This window comes from Agelaius phoeniceus, chromosome 5 (assembly GCF_051311805.1).
Source record: "Agelaius phoeniceus isolate bAgePho1 chromosome 5, bAgePho1.hap1, whole genome shotgun sequence".
Classification (NCBI taxonomy): domain Eukaryota; kingdom Metazoa; phylum Chordata; class Aves; order Passeriformes; family Icteridae; genus Agelaius; species Agelaius phoeniceus.
In genome coordinates this window covers 49,121,377-49,145,180 of record NC_135269.1, presented here as the reverse complement: position 1 = coordinate 49,145,180, position 23,804 = coordinate 49,121,377, and the positions used below count along the sequence as shown (strand labels likewise).

General features: G+C 38.8%; 1 protein-coding gene across 1 annotated transcript in view; it reads right to left on the bottom strand.

Moving 5' to 3' along the window:
* Window positions 1-23,804, bottom strand: part of MET (MET proto-oncogene, receptor tyrosine kinase) — an 89,753-nt gene that overhangs the window by 48,012 nt on the left and 17,937 nt on the right. The window contains exons 2-3 of the mRNA XM_077178967.1: window positions 20,944-22,158; window positions 8,654-8,845 (exon numbers count right to left, since the gene is read on the bottom strand). Of these exons, the coding sequence (XP_077035082.1) occupies window positions 8,654-8,845; window positions 20,944-22,143 (1,392 nt within the window). The 5' untranslated portion in view covers window positions 22,144-22,158. The remainder of the gene's footprint in view (window positions 1-8,653; window positions 8,846-20,943; window positions 22,159-23,804) is intronic.

Genomic DNA, 23,804 nt, shown 5'->3' with positions numbered 1-23,804 from the left:
GTAATTATAATGATAATGATAATGATATCATATAAATTCATGGCTTGCCTGAAACTTAAAATCTCTGTGCAGTTCTACTTGCCTCCTGGAAAAAAGAGCATTTTAAAAGGGGGAAAAGCTCAGAGAAGGGTAACAGAGATGATCAAAATGCTGTAATGAACAATGATTGAGTATGGTATGTGTGGAATCTCTATGATAAAGGAATAGATAATCATGAGCTGGTAGAGACCAACCCTACACTCTCTTCTACAACTACCCAAAAGGGGCTGTAGCCAGCTCGGGGTTAGTCTTTTCTCCCAAGTAACAAGCGATAGGAAAAGAAGAAATGGCCTCAAGTTGCACCAGGGGAGGTTTAGAATATATTTTAGGGAACATTTCTTCACTAAAAGGGCTGTCAAGCAGTGGAACAGGCTGCCCAAAGAAGTGGCTGTGTCTCTGGTGACTCACATGTAGAAGTGACACTTAATGGCATTGTTCAGTTGTGGACTGGGCAGTGTTAAGTTAATAGTCGGACTCAATGATACTAGAGGTGTTTCCAGTCCTAAATGATTCTATTATTAAATAAAATTCTAAACACCACCAAAAGACAAAAAAAAAAGACTTGGGTTCAAAGCAAACAAAAGAATATGACATCCTAGCAACATGTGATGACCTATGGTACTCCCTGTCAAAGGATAAGAACACAAGAGATATCTATATCCAAAGGGAAAATGCACAGGTACAGGGAAAGAGCTAAACAGACAACAGTCAATAGCTCAGGAAATTCCCAGAAAAGAAAATAGTTGGAAACTTGAAGCAGAAGCTATGTGTGTCTGGGTCACTAGGCATCCACTTGTCAATACCACTGGAGACAGAGAACTGAACTATATGGACCCTTCATTTAAATCCATGAAGCTCTTCTGATATCTTTTGAGAATCATGTTCAATACCAGTAACTACGACAAACACAATATTTATGTCTCTCTATTTAGAGAAAAACACACAATTTTCTTCCAGCATTGCTCAGACTACTTCCATGAAATACTTCAATGAAGATAACAGCCAACAATTAATTAATGAATATATTAATGTATTCTTTAATACTGGAAGTCAGTGATCACTTAGGTCCATGAACACTAAAGTTATTAATTTAAATATGATTTCATTGCCATCAGCTAGTATTAATGTTAAATATGAAGACTTGAGTCTAGGTTTGTCTGTGTGTAATATGGCAAATTAAGACTGTAATAACTTGAGTTGAAAACGAGCATGCAACAGCTTATTTTAAAAATCATTCCAATGCTCAGTTCTGCTAGTCAGCAGGATTGAATTACAAATGTTACTGTCTACATGTTGAAATATCTTCTGCAAAAATGAGAGGCCTTCTAAAAGGAATCCAATCTAAGTATCATGTTGTTATTTTTTTCCCTAGATGTCTGGCAGGTGTATGCCATTATCCAGCAGAGATAGGCTCAGGGTTAACTATATTCTGCAATGCCTCAAATGCCCTGGGATATGCAGCCTAGCCTTGCAAAGGGCACATATGTAGCTCTCTAAATGCTGTATATCATTCTAATCCATGAAGAATATAATGGATCTCTTCTGAAGAGTGTAAGCTTTTCTACTCAAACTGAATATTAAAACATATGTGCTCTCAAACCAGTTATTCAGCACCAGGTGTTAATTTTAATTTGGCTACATGGATTTTGCATTATGCAGTGTTTGATACCTTTTTTTCCCTGGGAGAATCAAGATACATTCTTTACCACAGAAAGAACTGCTATCATAAATGCCAAAAGTTGAGCTACCAATATGAAAATGCTGCTTATCAAGAGTCTGACAGAGTTTTCTGTTGGCTTAAAAATGAAAGATGGAAGGATTACAGCTACTCACATTCCTACAAATGCTTGTTTGTACAGTTTGCATGTAGCCTTAAATAGGTCAGACTGCCAGTATTGAAAAGCCAGATGAATTGCTGGCCCCTGAGACAGGACAACAGTGGGCACTGAGGACAGCCTTTGCAATGACTCCATGGGCATCCCATCACTCTTTCCTCCTCCAGGCTCTGTAGGGTTTAAAGTCCATGCTCATATATTTCTTGACCTTCTTGCACTTGGTTCGAGTGCAATATGGCTTGCCACTTGCACGGGTGGGTTTTATCACAACAACATTTGTCTAGAGGGACAGGAACTGCATCAAGAGGAGTTTGATAAATTCAAAGGTGCCTATGGCTTCTAGCACACCACGGTATAAACTGGATTTGACTGAGCACAATGAAAGATGCAAAGCTCTGAATTTCTTTGCTCTGTGTCAACTCATTTTGCTGACAGGCACCATGGCTCTGAGTCTTGATTCCTGGAGTGGTGAGGTCTTGCTGCTTTGCTGTTTGCAAGAGGAGAGCAACATTGAAGACTTGGGTCTCTTGCTGAATTCTGGGACAAATTTTCCCAATCCTTGAATGCAGTTACAAATAAAAAGCAGATGTGATGGGTTTTTTTCACTGATTTCTGTAGCACGCATTATGTTCCCTGGCATGTAGTCTATGAAAGCAGCTACAACACATGCTAAGTTCTCTCTTTTTGGGGAACTGAGATGTGTGTTAAAGTTTGGTTGTGGTGTTTGTTTTTAATCATAAGTGTTCCTGGGAAATGAGTGTGATTATCAAGTGTTCTGTCTACTTGGATGTGAAAGACAACAGATTTGTGCTCAGTGTGTGAGAATTTCCCAAACCATTGATTTTTGAGTGCCCCGTTCCTATTCCTCATAAGACAGAATCAAAGGCAACAAAAGAAATGATAGGCCAGCAGGTTAAGGAAACCCCAAAAAGCTCTTTATCGTTCAAAGCAGAATGAAATTATGAAAGTCATTGTCACAGCATACCACAGAGGAGAAAACAAAAATAAATTAAAAAAACAGTAAGCAAAACTTTGGAGAAAGGAGTCCACAAATGACTACTAAGTGCCAAATATGGGTGCAATTTCCAGCTCAGAGTATCTCTGGGTCACTAAGTGCCAGAAGCTGGAGGGTACTGAGAAAGGTATGACTGTGTGCTTTTACTTGTCTCATACCTCTCCCTTCTCCATCTTAGGCCCTGCCAGAACTCTGCTCCTTGAAGCTTTACTATAACCCCATATAACTTTTCTTAGAAAAAAGTCTGGTTAAAAATACTGGGATATAATGGTTCTCTAGAATAAGGCTTACATTAATCTGTACTGTTGCATGTCTAACAAGTGCAGAGAGCCCCCTGGGAAGATGAGTGGCCTGTTGCCTGGTGCGCAGTACTCCAGCAAGGCCTATCTGTACCATCACACTTTGGTTTTTGTGCCCAAAGCTGTTTTCTGTCCAGAATTTGTTCAGACATGACAGTGCATTACCATGTTTTGCTAATGCTTGTCTTTTCAGCTAGATCTGGCTCGTGTTCAGCCAGATGGGACAGGACTGCAGCCAGCATGTGGCTGATGGCACCTCAGAGTCTATGTATGCCCATGGGAAGACCCTTTCCTCACCTCCAGAAGCAACAGGATGGATGGATGTCCCACTGAACCATGAAGATGAGAGGGCCTGTGGTGGGGTCCCTCATTCTGCACTACTGCTGCCCTGCTGTGCACTGAGTTTCACTGGCATAGTCAGAAGGATGAGGTGGGCCTGCTGCCAAAATTGCATCTATAGAGAGTGGTTGCCCATTTTAGATGCAAAACATACAGTGAAAACTTCTCTAGTCCCCTCTTCCTCAAGAAGGTCACCAACAAGTAATGTTGGTGATTTTGCTGGGGTGCTATGTTGCTGAGGCCAGCTTCAAGTGTGGGGGCACATGCACTATTCTACTTCCACACATACTCTCAGGCTGAAATCCAGCCTCTGCTATGTCAAGGGCATTGACCTCTTGTTCATTGTTACAGCCAGACCAAATGTGAGCTTTCAAGAATAAATCTTGGTAGACGTTCCCATATCCCACACTTCCCAGAACTACCACAAAGATTTCCCCTTCCTGAAGAACTCATTTCATCGTCACTCTAAAAACACTCTCTGAAATAATGCCAATTTTAGGTAGAAAAAACCCAAAATGCCTTGAAACCAAGAAGAAAAAAGAACGATATTTTATCTCAATATATCACGGAGTTGGTTTTTTCCAGAAACGATAATTTCCCAAAATACTGGCTGGTAATAGAAGTGTATTTTCTAGCTGTGAGTTGTATTCTCAGAGTAGCTTGGTTTGAGCAGAATAAGGCTGTTTTAGACCAGCTGAAAATCTGATTCCCTCAGCTCTAGCAGTGTGACTGGGTGCTGTTTTCTAATCAAATAACCACTGTGAAATACCTGATTCACTTTGCACCCAACAGCTGTAGTTACAGTCTGTGTTCCCAGTCACAGTCTGAAAACAAGCACAATAAGAAAGGCTGAAACAGCTGCAACTTCTCAGCAGAAAAAAAAAGAGAAGGGGAAAAAAAAGTTTGTTGTCAGGCTCCAGCTTAGGAAGGAAGTAAAACCATTTTTCTTTTCTGTCTCATGCATGTCAGCTGTCTTAGAAAAATTATTACTGGTCTGTTTTGTAACAGAAACTCCACAATATTTAGTAGACTACAAACTCCAATCTATTCATGGCCAAATACAGATCTGACATTTCTGAGGCAGCCAAAACATGCTCAGTATGTGGATGGGCTGCAGTACTTTTCAGGAGAAATCTGGAATTCACCTCATGGCCCTAATTATCCTCCTTAGAAGAACACATGCATCTTCTGTATTTGGACCATCCAGATTTATTTTATTTTAGTTCCAGATTTTGGCTGAAAAAAAAGAAACATTTAGTGAAAGAGGCTATATTTACTTTCCAGTCTTAGTGCTTTCCAAAGCTGTTCAAGTGAATAATTCTATTTTATCAAACTAAAAGCAAAAAACAACAGGTGAGTATTCCTTGGTTGGATAAAACATACAGGCCTTTGCATTCTGATTATTACTGGTTCTTTAGAAATCTTTTTTAAAATAAGTAAAATGTGGGCTATGATCTGAGTTGGGTTATTGGTAATGCTATAAGCTTTGGGGGAATCACTTGTAAAGTTAGGAACTATTCATTGGGATAAATCCCTAAATACATCAAAAGCCCAGAATCTGGTAGCCATCACCTACAGAAGGAAAAACATACATGTTAAATCTGTTGAATTTTGCAGTAATGCTGTGCTATAGCCATGAGGTAAAGAGATAAAAATAGATGGAGATAGAAATAGAGTTGGAGACAAGAGGAATGCACGAAGGTAGAAAGTGATGAGTAGAAGAAGAAAAGCAAAAGGAGATGGAAAGATGACAGGAAAGAGGAAAGAAAAAAAAAGACTGACTCAAGTGGTTGGCTGCTGATCAAGTATAAACAAGTATAATGGGGGTATATGAGAAACATTTTCAAATAAATTTCTCTCAGGTTCAATAGCTTGCTGCTGCACCTACTGGCTTCCACAGCGCAGGCTTGGAGTTCCAACTCAATTTAGATGACAAGATCACTAAGCTTTCAAGAGGTCTTCCTCTGCCGTCCTCCTCCCCCCCAGTCTTTCGTAACAAATAAAAGAAACCCTAAATTAATACAGCAGAAATGTGATTCAAATGTTCATTACTTTCACCAAACTGATGCATATCTGGACACTTCAGGGTGCTGTCATCAAAGACAGAGATACTCTATTACTACTGCTTTTAATCTCATGGATGGCTACTAGTACTGAAATTTATGTCAGAAACCAAATTGTCTACATATAGTAAGGTTTGGTATTTCAAAAAAAGATATAAGATGAACTGGGTGCCCTTGAAGGGCTGAGCTGATTTTCTAAATATAGAAAGCTATACTTTCTAAAAAGTATATATTAATACTTTTTCTTTTGCTTTTAAATAGTTGGCATGATAATATGTTTTCAAAATACTAACACAGTACAACAAGTTTTAAAACAGGTTCCCTGATAGGTAGAATTTTGTAACCAATTTTCTCTGAAAGCATGCCTGTGTCTGAAGTCAGCTTTGAATAGCTACAAGTTACAAGGAGATTGCACAGGAAAATTCAGTATTTACTTGTACAAAGACCTAAAAAGATCTGTGCAAATGACTGTGAAGTCAGAAGAGCTCAGGATTCTTTGCGATATGTTCCAACAAATTTGTGAATGAAACAAAAAAGAACATTCCATTTCTTTGCTAAAAATGTGTGGAAGTCTTTGGGGATATCCTTTTGATGAATTAAGCCATTCTTAGATTATCTTGATTTTTTTACCCATTTTACTCCAGTAATGGTCATATAATAACTTAATTTTTAATGCTCTTAATCTCATTGCTGTTAATAGCTATATTTCCATAGAAACACTACAAATCTACTTTAGTTGGGCATTTCCTAACGAACATGTTTGAAAGCACTCCTAAATCACTATTAGAGAAAAAAAAAAAAAAAAAGAGAACATTAAAATCTGCAAAAATCGGTGTCTTCTGTATCCTACAGATCTGATATCCCTTCCAAAATCATTTAAAGACAAAACAAATACCAACCTTTTATTTGGAGGTAGTATCATTAAAGGTAGTCAGTATGCTTATTCTCCTGCTAGCTGCACCCAACCCTCAAGGAAAGAGCTTCTATTTAGTACAATATGAACCCAATGCTGACTTCCCCCTGTAGCTGAAGCCAGTGTGATTCAATGATGAGAATATTTCTGCTAATAGCCATGTGCAGTTTACACAATAGCTTTTTCTTTTGATCTGCAACTAAACCAGGAATGGGAAATGTATTCTGGAAATATTTAATTGTTCCTTGAGTTGGGCAAACATCTGAATGAAGTGTGTGCTGCAGGATTTGAATGAATAATTTAAAGAACATTATAAATAAAAAGAATGCTCCCTTGTGCTTTCTACCAAACCCTCCTAAAAGCTTTGTGACAGCCCAGAAGTAATGCTGGGAGTAAGAGAGTAGTTGTTATTAATTGTATTTTGTAGATAAGGAAATTACTTCAGAAAGATTAAACAAATTGCTCATTTTGCTGTGTGAATCAGTATCTGCTTCCAAGAACAGAGTGCAGTTTGGGCCCATGCTCAGTGTGTAGCTCTTGGCATTTGCATCTCCTGCACAGAAGACAAACTGCAGCTTAAATTTACCAAGGTCATCATGGGAAGTTAAGGTAAAACTGGCAGGGTTGTCATTGAAAGTTTTGTTAATTTTTTTTGGAGAAGGAAAAGAGAAACATGATTTTCTCTACTTTTTCATCTGTCCTTTGTGGCAAATCACTTTGAACTCTGCCTGTAGAAGCATTACAGAATTTGCATTATGCAGCTGGTTCTGTGTCCAGTCTGAGCAGAAGACTGGAGGTACAGGATTCCCTTTATCCAGACAGGGTGCATATTCTGAGAACAATATATAACCCTATCCACTGCACGCGGCAAGGAGAGGAGGGAAAGGGAGAGAAGAAAGGAAAGGTTTAGTTCCATTAAAGGCTACACATGCCCAACTATTTTCTAATGGAAGCTTATGGGAAATGGGAAAACTGAAATGGCACAGCAGCTGATGGTCTTCTCATTAACTTTGATGACTCTCTATGGCCTACAGAACCAGAAGGCCAGAAGGCTGTCAATAGTTCAGGAAGTTTTCTAGAAGACAAATAGTACTGGCAAATCGAAATAACACAGGTCCTTGGGTGCAAGAAGGATCCAGGCTGAGATGCACATCCAGGCTGGACTCTAGCAGCTGGAGAAGTCAAGCTCTCCAAGGAAGTTACTACAGGATGACAGTGCTTGAAATAAGTTGGGTGAACTCAAAGTATTTTGTCTTTGTCTTCTGGTGTTTGATTTTTATGGCCAAGATTTTAAAAGACTGCTGCTTGTATTAATTATATTTGTTTAATTAGTCACCTACAAAGAAGTCATGTAGTATAATCTACCTGTCTAGGTTAGTTATGTACTTAGTGGAGCAAGACAGACTACTCAGGAGGGTGATTTATCACTTTTTATGAAAAACTTGTTTTACGACAGGAAGAACTGTAATCCAACAGAACAGAGTGAGATAGGAGTGAGCAAGAGCCTGAAAATCTAATACACATTCAGAGAAACTTGAAAGTAGGTGGAGAAGGAGCTAATCTCAATTCTACAGTTGTGAGTCATAGGCTATGGCTACACTAGCAAGGAATTTGGAGCCAGAGGAGTGGATCAGTATATAGAAACAACTAATGCTGAGGCTCCTGCTTCTACATTATAAACTGTCTTGGCCTTTTACATTGAATAGGTATAATCTGATCCTCTAGAGTGTAGATACATACAAAGTGTATTTTTGAAGCTGTTTGAATAATCAGTCACTGTTTTAGACCTTTCTGCCTCAGCTGAGGTTGAGGCATATTTGATGTCTATCCAAGACACTGCTTTCAGTTTAGTCTTTGAAAGAACTCTTGTTTGTATGGACCAAAATTGTTCTGTGAACTAAGACAGTCAGAGCTCATGGCAGAATTTGCTCCTCAACCACTGTTTCAAACCACAAGCTCCAGGTAAACACTTAAAATACTGAATGCTCTATTAGACACTTTATATTACAGAAGCTGTATTTTATTTGGTAATTTCAATTTTCTAATGCCATTTTAAACTGGGGTAATAATCCTCCTCCCTTTCCACCGTCCTGCTAAAGGCTAGTATGTTTTTTATTGTGAAGTTACTGTGGTAATATGGTAATGTTTACCTGCATGAAGCGGCCCTCTGAAGTTCCCAGGTTAGCAATGGTAAGGTTCCCTTTGGTGAAGACAGAAATTGAAGTCAGCAGGACACTGTTGAACTGGCCCATGAACAAGTCAACCCTCTGCAGAGGAGTGGTGACTTCTAAGCGGTATTCATCATCCCGTGCTCTGCAGTACGAAGCGTTTCTTGAAAAAGCCTGTTTGAAAATGAAGTACAGATGAGCACTGTCTTTACGAGTAGCAATAGATCTTTGTCAGAATGAAGTCATTTAGCACAAATGCATTCGACCAAAAGTATTTTAAGATGTTTCAAACTTAATTGCTTCATCAGTTATGATGTTCCATGAGGAGGGCAAAAACTTCTTAATGTTATGGGAATGTTTCGATTAACTTTTAAAATCATGTCTGCAGGAATAAAACATAGGGTCTTTATTTAACCTGATGATACGTGTATAAGCACATATATCAAGGTGTCTTTTCTCCTAGTGACTTCCATAATGCTGCTTCTCCAAAAGTCTGAGAATTCTTGTACTGCAGAGCCTGCCCAGTGACACACCTACTTCTAAAACAGTTTCCAAAAAAATTCTCTAACAATATGATTTTTTACATTAAAATAACAATTTCCAATATTCTTCTCCCTCTATTTTCACCACGTTTTTTCAGAAATAAGACACTAAAGTGGAGAAGAAGCCAGAGAAAGAAAAGGGAGATAAGTTAGGAAAAACAGGTTTCTGATTAAACTAAGGGGAAGACAGATTTTGATAATTACTCAGATTATTGTACCGATCATCTGCGGTTCATGCACTATTTCATCTGATCTCTAGATGTCTTGAGTGTACTAAAATAACAGCTGCATTTGCAGGATTTTCTCTTTCATTTTGGTAATAGAGATTGCACGTTTTTAATTTTCATTGAAAAAGATCTTGAACAAAACACTTTACGTTATCTCTGAAGAGGAATATAACCTCCTAACAATTCAATAGTAATCTATTACTAATAGATTTCAATTATATTAGCTTATCAATAATAATTTCATTATTATTGATATTACATCATCTGTTTTGGGGACATTGTGTAAAGATAATAACCAGGAACCTCTTAAATTATCTTTTAACAGTTTAAATTTGGAAGTCATGTAGCATGTTCCCACTGTGACATACTTTATGAAAAAACATTTAGGAAGATTATAAAGGATCTTACAGTGGTTCCCTCTGTTGAAATCAAGAGTGAGCTTAATTTCTCCTATTTTTTTATTGATTTGGTTTTTGTCACAAAACATGTTTTAAAAAATCTTTAAAGAAGCTTGAATGAAACCTTTTCAAGACAGTCAATACTCTTGTTACTAAGTCAAACAGATCTGCATCATACCCTTACAGAGCAAGTAGAAAAATTTAAGAAAGAGAAAATTTTATTGTCTTCTAGATTCAGATGTCTTTTCTCAGAGTATGAAAAAGAAAGCAATGAATAAAGAATTTCTTGTTGGCCTGACTCAGGTGAATTCTGGACTGAAAATCAAGGCATTGAAAATACTATCAAGAAAATGTTCAACCTAGTAGCTCAGCCCTTTGCTGTTGAACTGTGATGTTTCTGAGCCCAGCAACAGCACTGGCAGGTGAGGTTGTCTGCAGCCCCTAGGAGCTGCAGTCAGCAATGGTGCCAGCTTTTCTGAAGGTGCCCTGTCAATTTACTGTAGCATTTAGGTGAAAGCCTACATCAGACCAAATGAGCAGTTGAAATCTCTGCGCAGTGTCCTAAAAGGGCTTCTAAATTAGATGTGGTACAGCAGTGACTTAACAGTTTGGTTATCCACATACTAAAGGTTGTACTGTATTAGTTATCTTATTAACTCTTAATATACAGTGTATTTTCTTCAGCAGGAACTGAACTAATACTTTGAACTAGGAACACTGAACATACTTTATTTTTTTTTAACCCAGTATTTGACTGGGTTAAATCATCAATGGGCAAGTTTGGCTTTTCTTTGTTTTGGCCACCAAACAAGTGAAAAGCTGTATTCTGTTGCACTCATATCCTACCCAGTGTAAAAGTATTTCTGAAACATCTGTGCAGATTACTCATACAATGAGTATGAATAGTTCAAGTGCAGAAAGATGTACAGTTTTCATGCTTTTTGAAATAAGGCAGATTTCTGAATTTACCCTCCCCCAACATGGGATCTTTGCTCTTTCCTGTAACTGCTTTTTTCCATAAGCAAAGACTTTGGAGAGAGATGTTTCTGTACACCTACATAGTCATTTCATCACAATTCAAGCATCCTAACATGCTGCCTCATGAAACCCCGCTCAAGCTCTTTGGAAAAAGTGGCTAGACTTTCCTGCTTACCCTGACACCTTAGCTTCTCCAAAGTCAGCTAGCCACAAAGTCAGCTCAGCCTTCCTCAGAGATGCCATAATTTTGTCTGTCTGCTGAAGAACCTGTAGATTGTTACACATATGGTTCTTAAAAAACCTGGCACTTCATGGATTACCATAATGTAGGGTTGGCTGTTCAAGAAATAGGAAGGCTTTGATCTTTGAGTAGAAATGCAGAGATTAAAAGGCTACTTAGAAAACTAAAGGAAGATTGATAACAGGGAAAACTTTGTCAAACATGCTGCTTTAAATTAACACTTTTACGTCTGGTTCGCTCTCTCTCTCTCTCCCCCCCTCCCTCCCTCTCTCCCAGTATACACATAACTATCCATTTGGCTGTCAATGTGGAAAAATAACTGATGTCAGATGATGCACTCTGGGTATCATGCCAAGTTCCACTGAGAAATCACACAACTATTGAAATGGACAATTAGAGCACGGGTAAGTGCCTGGGTTCAGCTATATTGCTTCTCTTGTAGGACAAGAGGTGCCAATTCTGCCTGTGATTCACAGAGAGGGCTTTGTTACTGTTAAGCTGGCACAGGTGTGCTGCTGGAATGCAGTGAGGTGTGAGCAAGCCCTGCCTTACAGCTGTGTCCAGAAGGGTAGAAGATAATTAATGTTATCTTATTTGTTCATACGGGAAGCTGTGGTGCTCTGGAATTTACACTTGATTTGGTCCACAGAAGACAAAAATGCCAAAAATGTATCTAGACATCGCTGAGCTGAGCTATCAGGAGCTATCACTGTTTTGCAGGTAACTGATGGTATATATGTCATATTCAGTGAGCATAAAAACAAAATATTTCAGACAGAGTTGCATATTTGAAGCCAAAAGTGCAAAGCAGGGAAGGAATTCTTACAAAAACTTGTGAAAAATCGCAGACAAACCTGGTTAGGTCGGTGTCAGAAAATCCAAAAGTCTAGTCTCTGGTCTGAATACTATACCCAGGGAAAAAAAATCCAAATATATTTTTGTGAGCTTTTCTCTAATTTGCAGTGACTGCAAATTGGAGAAACACTCCTCCAGGCTCATTCTTCTAGAGCTCGTTAAAACCTGCTCTTAGTTAAGTGCGGTGCTCATATAGAAAGTGATATTATGTATAATGTCTCGATATTTTGTTTAATGTCTTGAATAAACTGGAGATCAATGACTTAATCACTGCAGAACATTTCATACTGTCTTGTGAGCCACTTGGAGGACATCATTAAAATTAAAATTTAATTTGACAAATTGGAGAAATGGTCTGAAAGTAACTTGGTGATATTTCCTAGTGCCAATCATAAAATAGTGCAGTCATGATGTAAAGCTCAAGGAAAGTAGGAATATGCATGAGTTTTATTTCCTGCTGGTTTGTTTATATGACTTCTAACTTGCTGGCTGTCAAGAATCAAAATTCAAAGTATCAAAATTTTTTTCTACTGTGAACTCTGGGATTCTCCCTCAAGAGAAGCGGTCACCAACAAGAGCCAACAGCATTTCTCCTTTCATAGAATCAAAGAATCCCTTAAGGTGGAAAAGACCCTTAAGGTCTGTGGCATAACATGGAGTAGGGAGAAATAAACTATTGTTAAATTACCTGGATCCAGTTGTCTGCAAATGGCAAAAATCTTTTTCCAAAGAAACTACTGTAGAGTTTCTGAATGAATTGGTGATTCTACAGAACAAATGGGTTACCAAGACCATTAAAATCTAACAGAGTGTATAAGTTCCTTGTCTCTTTTCTTGTGGAAGTCAGTGAATTAAGATGAATAATCAAATTACAGTTTTCAGAGTGGGTCCAATTGGAATCAAACACATAATGGTGAAGAATTTACATGTACAGCAAACTCTGAACAGGAAAATAACCATGAGGAACACAGAAGAACCTTATCATATTTTCCTCTCTAAATATTTCCATGTATTTTCAGCCAATGTAGGTTTGCGGTTCTTGATACACCTTAATTTTCTGGGTAGTTTTCATTATTTCTCTTCAGGTGAGAAGTGCGTTTGATCACTGCTTCTCTCCATTGAAAACACAAGAATGTAATTCTGGCCCAAATAATTCAGTGAAGCCAGGTAGTTGTCTGAGGATGAGAGTGACTTGATCATTGTCATGGTAATTATGATTCTTGTAATCCTAAGGAAGGGAAAAATTAATCATATTGAAGGGCATGATTTTGCCAGTGGAAGCCAATTCATGTGCTAAACAGTTCCCATAGAAGCAGAGACACAGTGCTTCTGGTTTCCTCTTGACTGGCGAACAACACCTTGAGGGTGTGTGGGTGCTGTGAACTCAGCCCAGTGTTCATGCAGGACAGAACATGTCTGGGACAGGGGACTGGGTTCTCTGCTTCTAAGAACTTCTGCCGAGGCAATGAAGCTTTACTCTAAAAGGTAGAAGAGTTTCTTCCTCTTCTGTTTTAAACAAAGAAATGTTTCCCTCTTCTTCCTTCCTCCTCTTCCCAATACTCCTCATTTGAAAGCAATTAAAAGATTTTTATATGGAATACAGAGAAAGCATGCCCCTTTCTGAGAATAAAATTTTTAAAAGAACTCCATCAGTGTAAAATTTTACACAATATCATTTCAGTATTCCTAATTCTTGTTGCTTTGATCTACTCCTAAAATGAGATGGGGGAAGTTGCTCTACTGATGCTTCACTTAAGGTAATAGATAAAAAACATCTCTGTTAAATGTAATTAGTTAATACAAATTAAGATGATTTTATGTTCTTTTGTCAAGATCATTCAAAGAGTTATTTGCTTTTGTCATTGAACAGTACTGCATTAGTTCTCATAATCTGGTTAGTGCATTAGCACTAAGTAAACCCTATTGATTCAGTAGACAAAATGGACCTAAGTAATCTTTGTGTTTTGCTGATTTCCTTTATATTAATTTAGCATTTAACTCAGTATACAGATTATCAAAGAAGAGGTGTTGACTAATTACACATTTTTAAGAAATAAAGTAATGCATTGGAGATATTGTGCTGATGAAAGCAGTTTTGCTGTACATTTGTAGTGTCTATTAGGTGCATGTTTCATGGAAGTCCTTACTGACAATGAAGCTGTGGTAAAATAGAAAAGCTGGGAATTCCATCTAGACCAGCTATCCAAAGATAATGCTGAATGTGGAGACCCTTATTCCCCCAAAACATTGCACAACACCTGCATGTCTTGCCAAAACAGTGGTGCAAGACGTGTGGGACAGAAAGAATTCAAGAAACTAGAAGAAAATCATGCAATCTGCCCTAATTTCCACAGACTGTGTATAAAAGCAGGTGGCATCTGCTTTAAGAAAATTAAGTTGTCATCATCACTTCCTGCAAGATCATTTCTCTAGCATTTCTTTGTTTTCACACACCCTGTAGACAGTACGAGTAATAATTTCATGTGGCTTACACTTGCTTTCTGAACCATTTGTGCCATGGATCTTCTGCCTCAGCATTATTATTACTTTTTTTAAATTTACTGTGGGATTTGATTCTGGTTTTACTTGTATGTTTGGAAATGAGGAGTAATTCCACTCTGATGCAAAGCTGTCTGAGATCAGAAACCCACATGCCACCTAGAAAGTTTGAGTAACACAGCTCTCTCCTGGATAGTAATTACCTACTGCTGCTTTAGTGAGCAATAATGATGGCCAGATGTGGTCTTGAGTCAGAATAAGCAGAGTAAGTAGAAAACTGCTGAGGTAAGGTGGGTGCTGAGTGAGCTGAAAGGCAGATGCCTGCTTTGTCAGGACTTATGTGTCTCTCCATTGTTTGGCAGCAGAACACGAGAAAAATTCATGTGTCAACCACCTCCCAAAGCCAGGTGGGATGGATCCAGGACTTAGATCTGCATACAGAGTGCTGCATGATCAGCTTCTCTTCCTCTGGAACTTGGAATGTGCTTAAAGAAATCCAAGCAGATCTTTCAGAAGGGGCTAAGATGGTCCCATTGCAGAATAGTCATCAGCAGACTTGATGTGGACTTAATCTGGGACTAAGGAGTCTTAGAATTTGGTCTGAACCCAGGAAAAGAGGCTCAGATCTCAATATTATACATCTTCAGGGAGTATCCTTAGTATTCTATTACTACTAGTATACATTTTGAACATCTCTTTTTGTGGGACTATAAAATTTTTCTAATTTGCAAGGCTACATAGGATAAGAAAATTACACTTTGTTCAGTTCTAGTCTTTAGACTTATTTAAGTGCCTTCAGAAACTGAGACATAAAAAACACATGACCAGATATTCATTTTAACAAAATAAAAATTACTTTCTGCCTGAAATGATTTCTGTGCAATTCCAGAGAAAAGCAGCAGAGTCACTTTTCCACACTAATAACCAATAGGGAACCATGCCTTCAGTGGAAGAATTTGATTAAAAAGTCTGGAAATGGAACATTATTAGTAACTCTGGCTGATAAAGCTGTGCCCTTTGCAGAAAATGGTAGTTTAATGGATACTACTTTTTCACAGAGAAATCCAGCTTTCATCAAGAAGATGATAAAATGCCAAGCAGCAGCACTGGGAAGCAAGGAAAGACAGGTCCCTAACTGGACATCAAGAGAAGGAAAACTGTAGTTTTTGCAGCCGTGGGTAACTAAGAGGTTTGCCCCCAAACTCCATAGCTCCCGGGGCTCCCAAGAGCCTGCAAAGACATCAACCACTAGGGGAGGTGTGGCACTTTCCTAAAAAACTCCCCGACCTGCCTTTTTCCTTGTCTTGTCCTTTTCTCAGTAACTCCCTCATGAGGGTGTCCATGTGGCCAGTCCCTTCACTCAGCAGCCAAGTGTTTGCTAAATCTGGTTCAGCCTGAGATAACCTTCCCAGACCCACAGCCATGCTCATACCTCACCCCTACACACTCATACCTGTGTCCCTCCTGTGCAGTTCAGCTGGAGACCAGACTCTCCCTGCAATCCCTCATGCCTGGCTGTTTGTCCCAGTCAGGTCTTCCATGGCCAGCTGGGTTGGTGGCCATGTACCTTCTGGTGGAGGGGAGCAGGTTGGTGAGCACACCCTGCCTGCCCTCCACTGGTACAGGCACAGCAGAGACCCTTGGTACTGCCAGGACTCACTGCAGAGAGGCAGAACAGGAATGTGGATGCAGCCTATCCCCTTGTTACTAGGGTTTAAGCATGTCTTAAAGGGTGCCAGTGCACTCTGCCCATCATTCTGCCCTCCTCAGTTATTGTTCTGAGATGTCAGAACCCCACAGAGGAGCTTGCATACAAATGGGAACAGATTTCATGCCCAGGCAGAGTGCTGCATGCCATCTGATATAGCATTTCCAGAGGAATAAATGACTGGACAAATCTAATGGATTCTGGTATCTGAGTTTTAGGGAAAATATTCAGTCACATTCTAGTCACAATATAAAAACATCTCTGTGCTGTTAGACTATCTGAGCAATTTACAGCAATCCATTTTAATCAGAGATATGTGGTGTTATTTTTAAACCTGACAAAATTCTATGCCAAACGGTGTGGGATATTACAGTTCCAGGGCCTCAAAAGAGTTATTTGTTTCTGTTTATTTTATTAAATATTCTTAGACACAGCCTTAAGATGACAGATCAATAAATGCCTTTGTGGTTTCATGATAGAAGGCAGCAATTATTTTCTTCCATTACAATATAAGCATAACCTAATTTTACTCATCTGTCATGTGCATAATGGTAATAAAGAAGCATCACCATGTGTTTCTTTTACCTTCCCTTTTTTTTTTGTTTTGGTGATCTTCTGTTTTCCTTTCATGTTTTCCAACTCTTTGTGCCTTTCATTTAAGAGGCGTTGTGACCAGTTTGTGTTGCTTTATGACACTTCCTGGGGGCATGGTAGCAAAAGCCTGTCTGTGACTTCTCTTCCTGTAAGGTCTAAGTATTTTAGGCCTTCACCTGAACTTAACTGTAGAAAAAACAAAGACATAAGATCTTTACAGAACTGAATTTGGATTTCACCATTAGAGGTGTTTTATCATGAAAGTCCATAATTATTAAAGTCAGGTAATTTGGCTTACAATAGTTTATCAGATAAGAGATGCAGAAAGGACAAAAAAAAGCCTGTAAGATCCTGATATATCTAATGACAACTGAAATGTATAGTTGAGATTGTCAAGGCTAAAATCAACTCATCTTCCTCACTTGAAAAATCCCATTTAATACACGGTAAAGATGCACACTACTGGACTATGACTGCAAATGAAGTAAGCAACATTTGTCTTCTCATCTAAGCACACCTCTGCTTTGGGTATACCACACTGGGGCTGATAATGACTAACTGACCAAATAAACTTTGCTGAAAGACTACATCCAGTTTTCTCTTTGTTGTGGGAGATTCCTGAACAGTGATTCAACACCCCTCCCCCAGCAGCCACCTCTCAGATATCTTTGTCCTGACTCAAGCAATAAAACCTCCTTACTATTACTCCCAATTTTTCTTTTAATTCAAAGCCAGTTATGTTTCCATCTTGCTGTCATTTAAGTGTCAGCCAGCTCTTCCCTGAAGGAAATTATTAGGCAGTACTAACTGGTCACAGCTCTGCTGAAGTATGTCTGACATCAATCAGATGCTCCATCGGATTCACTTTTCCTAACCCTGACTTCAGTGAGCCCAGGTTTTGGCCTAATATGTATTACACTTAAACACAACTGGAAATGTTTTATTTTGATTTTATGAAGTTTTCCATGAGCACTGGAGTAAGTGAAGCACAGTTTTGTCTGGATTTATATCTTGTGGTTGGTTGACTTTGCTCTTCAACTAAGCTCTGATGGAGACTATTCCCCTGGGTGGGCAATACCTTCCTTGTGACTCCTTCTGAGGTTTAGAAAGGTACTCCTAAAATTTCATCAGTTTCCATAGCCTGAGCCTATATGGGACTCATCACTGGATTCACACCTGAATTCACATCTTTAAGATTTCTTATTGCTGAGGCTGTAAGGATAACTAACAGAGAGACAGACCTGAAATAGCATGACCACATAAACTTCATTCCTTTAGAAAACAAGGCCAAAACAGAACAAATTTTGCTTATTATATCAAGATGAGTGGAAGTTTTACTTATTTTTGCTTTAAATATGAGAAGAAAAAGTTGAGGAAGTGTTTTGGATGTATCATTCAGGTTTATTTTGATCTAATTCTACCTTTAGAAGCCTCAGATGAAACAGTCCTGAGGGACAGCCACTTAAAAAGATGGACTACCCGAAGTCAAACAAAATTATGTACAATTGTCTTGGGGGACCTTTTTTTGATAACATGAAATAGCTTTCATAAATCAGAGTCTAACTGTAAATTATCAGAGAGCATTTCCTTGCAAAGAGTGCTAGAGGCTCATTTTTCTTTTTAATGTTGAAGTTAGTGGTATACCATATTCACTGCTGGACTGTTTTCACTGTCCTATGACTTAATTTTGCAGTGGTCAGTGACTTTCACTTGCATGAGTGATCTGTGGTTTTATTCTCTTGACATCAAAGAGAAAAATCATCTTGGCTACATTACAAAAAACAAGTTTTGAACTTTGCAACTATAAACTGTGACAAACTCTCAGATTTTATAAAAGCTTTCTTTTAAGTTGAAGGTGACTTACAAAAAGGGGAAAAATGTTTTATGCCCGCATGTACACTTTTACAATGTACAAAGAAGGGCCTAAGAAGAGTTGGGGGTTTGAGAATCTTTTTTTATTAAGTGTTATTTAATCTCCAGCAAAATCAGGAAAGACCAGATTTGACATTTTTGGGCCAAGCATAAGAAATAATGTGCCTTCTTTTTCTGCCTGCTCCTTCCCTTCCTTCACATTCCAACCCTTCAGGTCTACTTTACACACCAGAGAAAAACAGGTGTACAAAAGATGGTTGGCAAATTCTTGCCAATCTCTGTGGCTAGTTGAAACCTGAAAAACCTCAAAGGACACTTTTTAGTGAAGCCTTAATGAGCCCTCTGGAATAAGGCAAAGGAAATGGTACAGCAAAGCTTGACAGTCTTGATATTTCAGTGTTAAGCAAACAATCAGGACAAAAATTTTTGACTGGCTTTATGCCATTTAAAAGAATCACAAGAAATCATAGAAACATTTTTCCCTTTATCAATTTAATGTAGCAGAAATCAGAACTCTGATGACATTTCTTGAAAATAGGCAACTATAATAAACACGTTGGCAGTACAAGACACTCATTCTGATATGCAAAGCAGCAGCAGACTCTGGAAAAGCTTTTGAAACACAAAAGTACTTCCCAGCATGTGAAAAGCTGCAAATTATTCTGTCAATATTTTAATGGTATACTTTGCTTTGAAGAGATCACCTTATGAAATGTGTGTATAGGCAAGAGCAGAATGAGATAAGTTAAAGGCCACAAGCTTTAAAGACAGTCATTCACAAATCATATACCCCAGGAATATAGAATAAAATACTTTCAGAGAAGGACAATGGTTCTTGTTAAAAATGAACTGAAAAAAGAAAAAAAAAAGGATATGACTACCTGAAATGAAAAATTAGGACAGCAATAACAAAGTGAAGAGAGAGAAGCTACTGTGCTGAATGTTTGCTAACTTGTTTTTAGTTCCTGAAAATTGCCTGTCCCCCTCCCACAAAAAAGGGAATGAAATGCTATGTCTGTTGGAGCTGCTGTATCAGCATCCACTGGCAGTGCTACATCTGTGTTGAACACCTGGGGCCTGCTATAAGCAGTCATCCCCCAAATGGCAAGGCTGCTGTGGTTATGCTCAGATTGCTTCAGACCCTCTCTGAGCACATTCCTGCTACTTGGGAGAAGCCACAGGGTCTCTGTAATGGGTTCTTCTCCCCAGACTGCCCTGTCTCCCCTCTGGCAGTGGGGAGCAGCCCTTCCCTTTGACAAAACAGACTCCCACCTCCAACCAGGGCATTGTGTCAACATCCTAACCTGATGCCCTGTGCTGAGCAGCTGTGCTGAAGAGGACACTGGTGATACTTGGGGTGAAGAAGGTCTGTGACTCCCACTCTCACTTTGAGCTGTCCCAACAATGGGATATGAGAGATACCATCCATCGCTAAATGCAGGTTGAGCTGTTGATCTGTCCTGACACTGGCCTCAAACTGGCTGAGCAGAGCCCCACCACAGAGGCTCTGGCCCACTGGTAGAAGACAGTGTGCCACCTCTGAGCTCCAAATTTCTTGTATTGGAGAATAGAAAGTTCCCCAGGTAGGATATTTAGGGGCCTGCTTCATAAGCAGGTGATTGAAAGTTCTAATGTTTCATGTTCCAAAGTAACTGTTCTAAGTATCTGATTCCCACATTCTGTATTTATTTTATAAGACCTAAAACAGCACAGACACTGGCCAGAAGAGAAAGGGAAAAATTCTGTGCTTCCTCTGCTCACAGTATTTCATATGGTTGGAGAACAGCAGCCTCCTGAAGTCATGGTGTACAGAAATGCAACCCTCCCACCTGAGACCACCTGAACCCTCATTCAGATACAGATTTCACCGACACTTTCTTGCAGAAAACTGATGCCAGTTGAACTATTTCTGTACCAAGCATGACTAACCACATTACAATCTGGCTCTTCATGCCATATTCCAAACCAGCTCTTTCATTTTTTTCTGAGAAGGGCAGTGATTCAGCATTAACTTACTTTTAAGTATGTGATGTTTTTCAAGGACTCTTCAGTGCACATGAATGTTTATGAATACTTTTTTTAAATATTAAAAGAAATAACTGCCTAAACGTTCCATTTATCTGCATCAGTTTCTCAAGCAAAAAACTACATTTTTTAGCCCCATAAAGACCTCAGTGATTTTTATACTCAATTTACAGGAACTAATCCTTTTAGGGATAATCAACAGCAATGCTAAGCAATCTGCAATGATCAGGGGCTTATATTTTGTAACTGAAACTGAAGGGATGGATACCTGGCAATGGAATAGGCAAAGAGAGAACAAAAGTCTCAAAATGTAACAAATAAATTATCACTTACCCTGTTCAAGCAGTATTTGCTCTCTTTCCCGTAAAAGTGCTGGAGGCATTTCATGTTCTGCTTATCAACAATCTTGTTGAAGAACTCGTTGATGGTTCGCACAGAGACGGCGCAGACAGCAGATCGGTTGGTTGGTTCAGAAGAGTCTGGTTTGCTTTGTGCAAAAACACCATAGAGGATATCATCATTGAGCCCAAGGCCCATTTCGTGTGCTAGAGCTGCACCAGGCTTGCTTACGTAGGCAGCTTGCAAAATGTTGAATACCTCCTTCCGGATGGACCTCTTCCTTCGCTTTTCAGTAAAAATGCACTCAAGAGGCATTTCCATGTAGGAACGCATCTCTGAGTCTAAAGTGCAGAAGCGGATAATTCTAGTGTGAAAAGACTGTGAGTCAAGAGCTTCTCTCTGTACAGTCAAAAAATAGACAAAGTGATCATTTTCAAAGGCATGGACGTACCTAATAGGATACGAGTCACGGAACTGAGGGAGGATATCTATATAAGACTGATCTGTGAGAAACTCAAAACCATCCTGTGTTTCTTTTAATCTTCTAACCGATATTGAATGCAGCACATGGGGAGGTTGAAACGCAGATGTCACAGTATTTCCAACAAAAAAGTTGACAAACCTGTCCTTTTCAGTCACCAAAACTTTGGTTCCTAAAGTGCTAACAACACAATCAGGACAGTTATCTGCTTCTCCATCCGCCTGGGGTGAGTACATGCAGTGCACCTCGCTTTCAATGTCAGCAGGGTTGTCAGGGTGAATGATGTGACGGTGGCAGATGCCTCCGGACACACTACCACAGCTAATGAGCTGATCATCATAATAAGTTTCTAAAAGCAGTGCCATGTTGATGTTATCCTTCCATATGCTGTTAGATAAATTGGCTTTATCTCGGCAGTCTTCACATGGTGCACAGTCAGGGTTCTCCAAAACAGGCCCAGTCTTGTACACAGAAATGTTCTGGAGAGTTTCATTTAGTACGTAAATCTTATTGACTGCTCCAATATAAACATGATGCTTGTATAAAACTACATTCTGAATTGGTGTGTCTGCAATGAAGTTAGGAAGATCATATTTTACACCAAGATTCATCTCTGATTTTTTAGCTGCTTCTTTGCATTGTCCATGGCTCCTCTGCAGCAAGGCAAACAGGAATACAATAAACCCAGAAGGATATGCAGTAAAAGGCTTCATTGTCAGAGATCTAATCTGTCAAAATATATTTAATGGGAAAACTGGTTATATTTCATATACTAAACCGTCAGTTTATCAGACAACAGAAATCCGTTTCTAGGCTGCATGTAGTAGCTGAGCTATTTCAGTTTAAGAAGTGTTGCAATCTTGCTTAGTGTCATAATAGTTGTATTAGAAACGGCTACAATCACTGTAGGTACCCATTTCACTGCCTTTAGAACAATTCACAGAAGGATTTTCTTATGATGGATTTCTCAAGACCCCTTGGAATGTTGTAGAGCAGCAAAAGAGAGAGGACTACTTCCACAACACCATTAAACCAGCTGACTGGTGCAGTTTAGAACAGGATGGTGTACACATAGCTAAAAGCAAAACTGCCCAGGAAACTTAGGGCACAACAGCACACAAAGCAGTTGGAGCACTTCAATGTGTGGCTATAAGATATTTGTCAAGTTCTCAAGGGGCTGAATGGATTCCAAGCACAGTTGATCAAAAGTAAGAAATAGAAAAGACATGAAATAATGCCAAGATTTGAGCTGAATGGAGTTATATTCTGTTGATTTTTTTTGATTAACCAAGGAAGAGAGACTTCTCCACCAGACCAAACGAAGAAACCCCTCTCTCTCCCTCTCTCCATCTTCTCAAATCACTGTCTTTCATAAAGGCCCAGTTTGGAAAAAAGAATGTCTTTTTTCAGCCAGCCCTACTTCTTGGAATAGTCATTCTCCCTCGTGTTGACAAGGCTTTGTAATGTATTATTAGAATATTTTATGCATCATGTGGTGTTTGGCATGTGCAAGCTTTATTTTAGGCCCTGTACCACAGCAGTAAGTCACTCTGGTGAGCCTTACAAGACACAGGCATATCGCTGTATTGTAAACAAAGGGCTATCAAGTGACCTACAGCCATTAACTGATGAAATCAAACCATCTAGCACTTCTCTCTTTTTCTTTTACATCTCCACACAGTTGTTTGATGTGGCTTGAAAAACCAAAGGCAGATGACTTGTGTGATATTTCACCCCCTTGAAAGATCAATGAAATGAACTGTGGTTATGAGCGTTTCAGTGCAGTATCCACACTATACCCTGTCACACCAGATTTCTTCTGTCAACATCATGACATTTGCTAAGCCAAATTTAGCTTCTTCATGGAGAAAACAATTATGCATTCTAACAGCAATATGATCACATACTTTGGGAAAATTCCTATAACTTTGACTATAGTTAGGCAATTGTTGCTAATCAAGAAATGCTTGTGACCACCAAGAGAATTTAAAATAGATGATCTTGAAAATTACAAACTGAATAATAAGAATCTGTACCAGTTTTTTATTTCATTAGGAAATGAAAATACTACTATAGACCAGAGCTGTTTCAGCTGTGTATAAATCTAGCGTTTTCACTAGATTGGATAAAACAATCCATCAATAATTCTTGTGGTGCTTTATTTCAGTGTCCACTGAATTCTTTCTGTGGTTTACCTCTTTAATTACACAAAATAATAGGTTTTGGAAACTAATTGTTCTTCCTCCCTGTTATCTGATAAGAATCATGATTGAGAGTTGGGAATAAAAATCAGAAACACAGGCTAGTTGCAAGTATTAGCTGGTAAAAACAAGTCACACTTCTAGTGTTGAGACATAAAGATCATCTTTCAAAT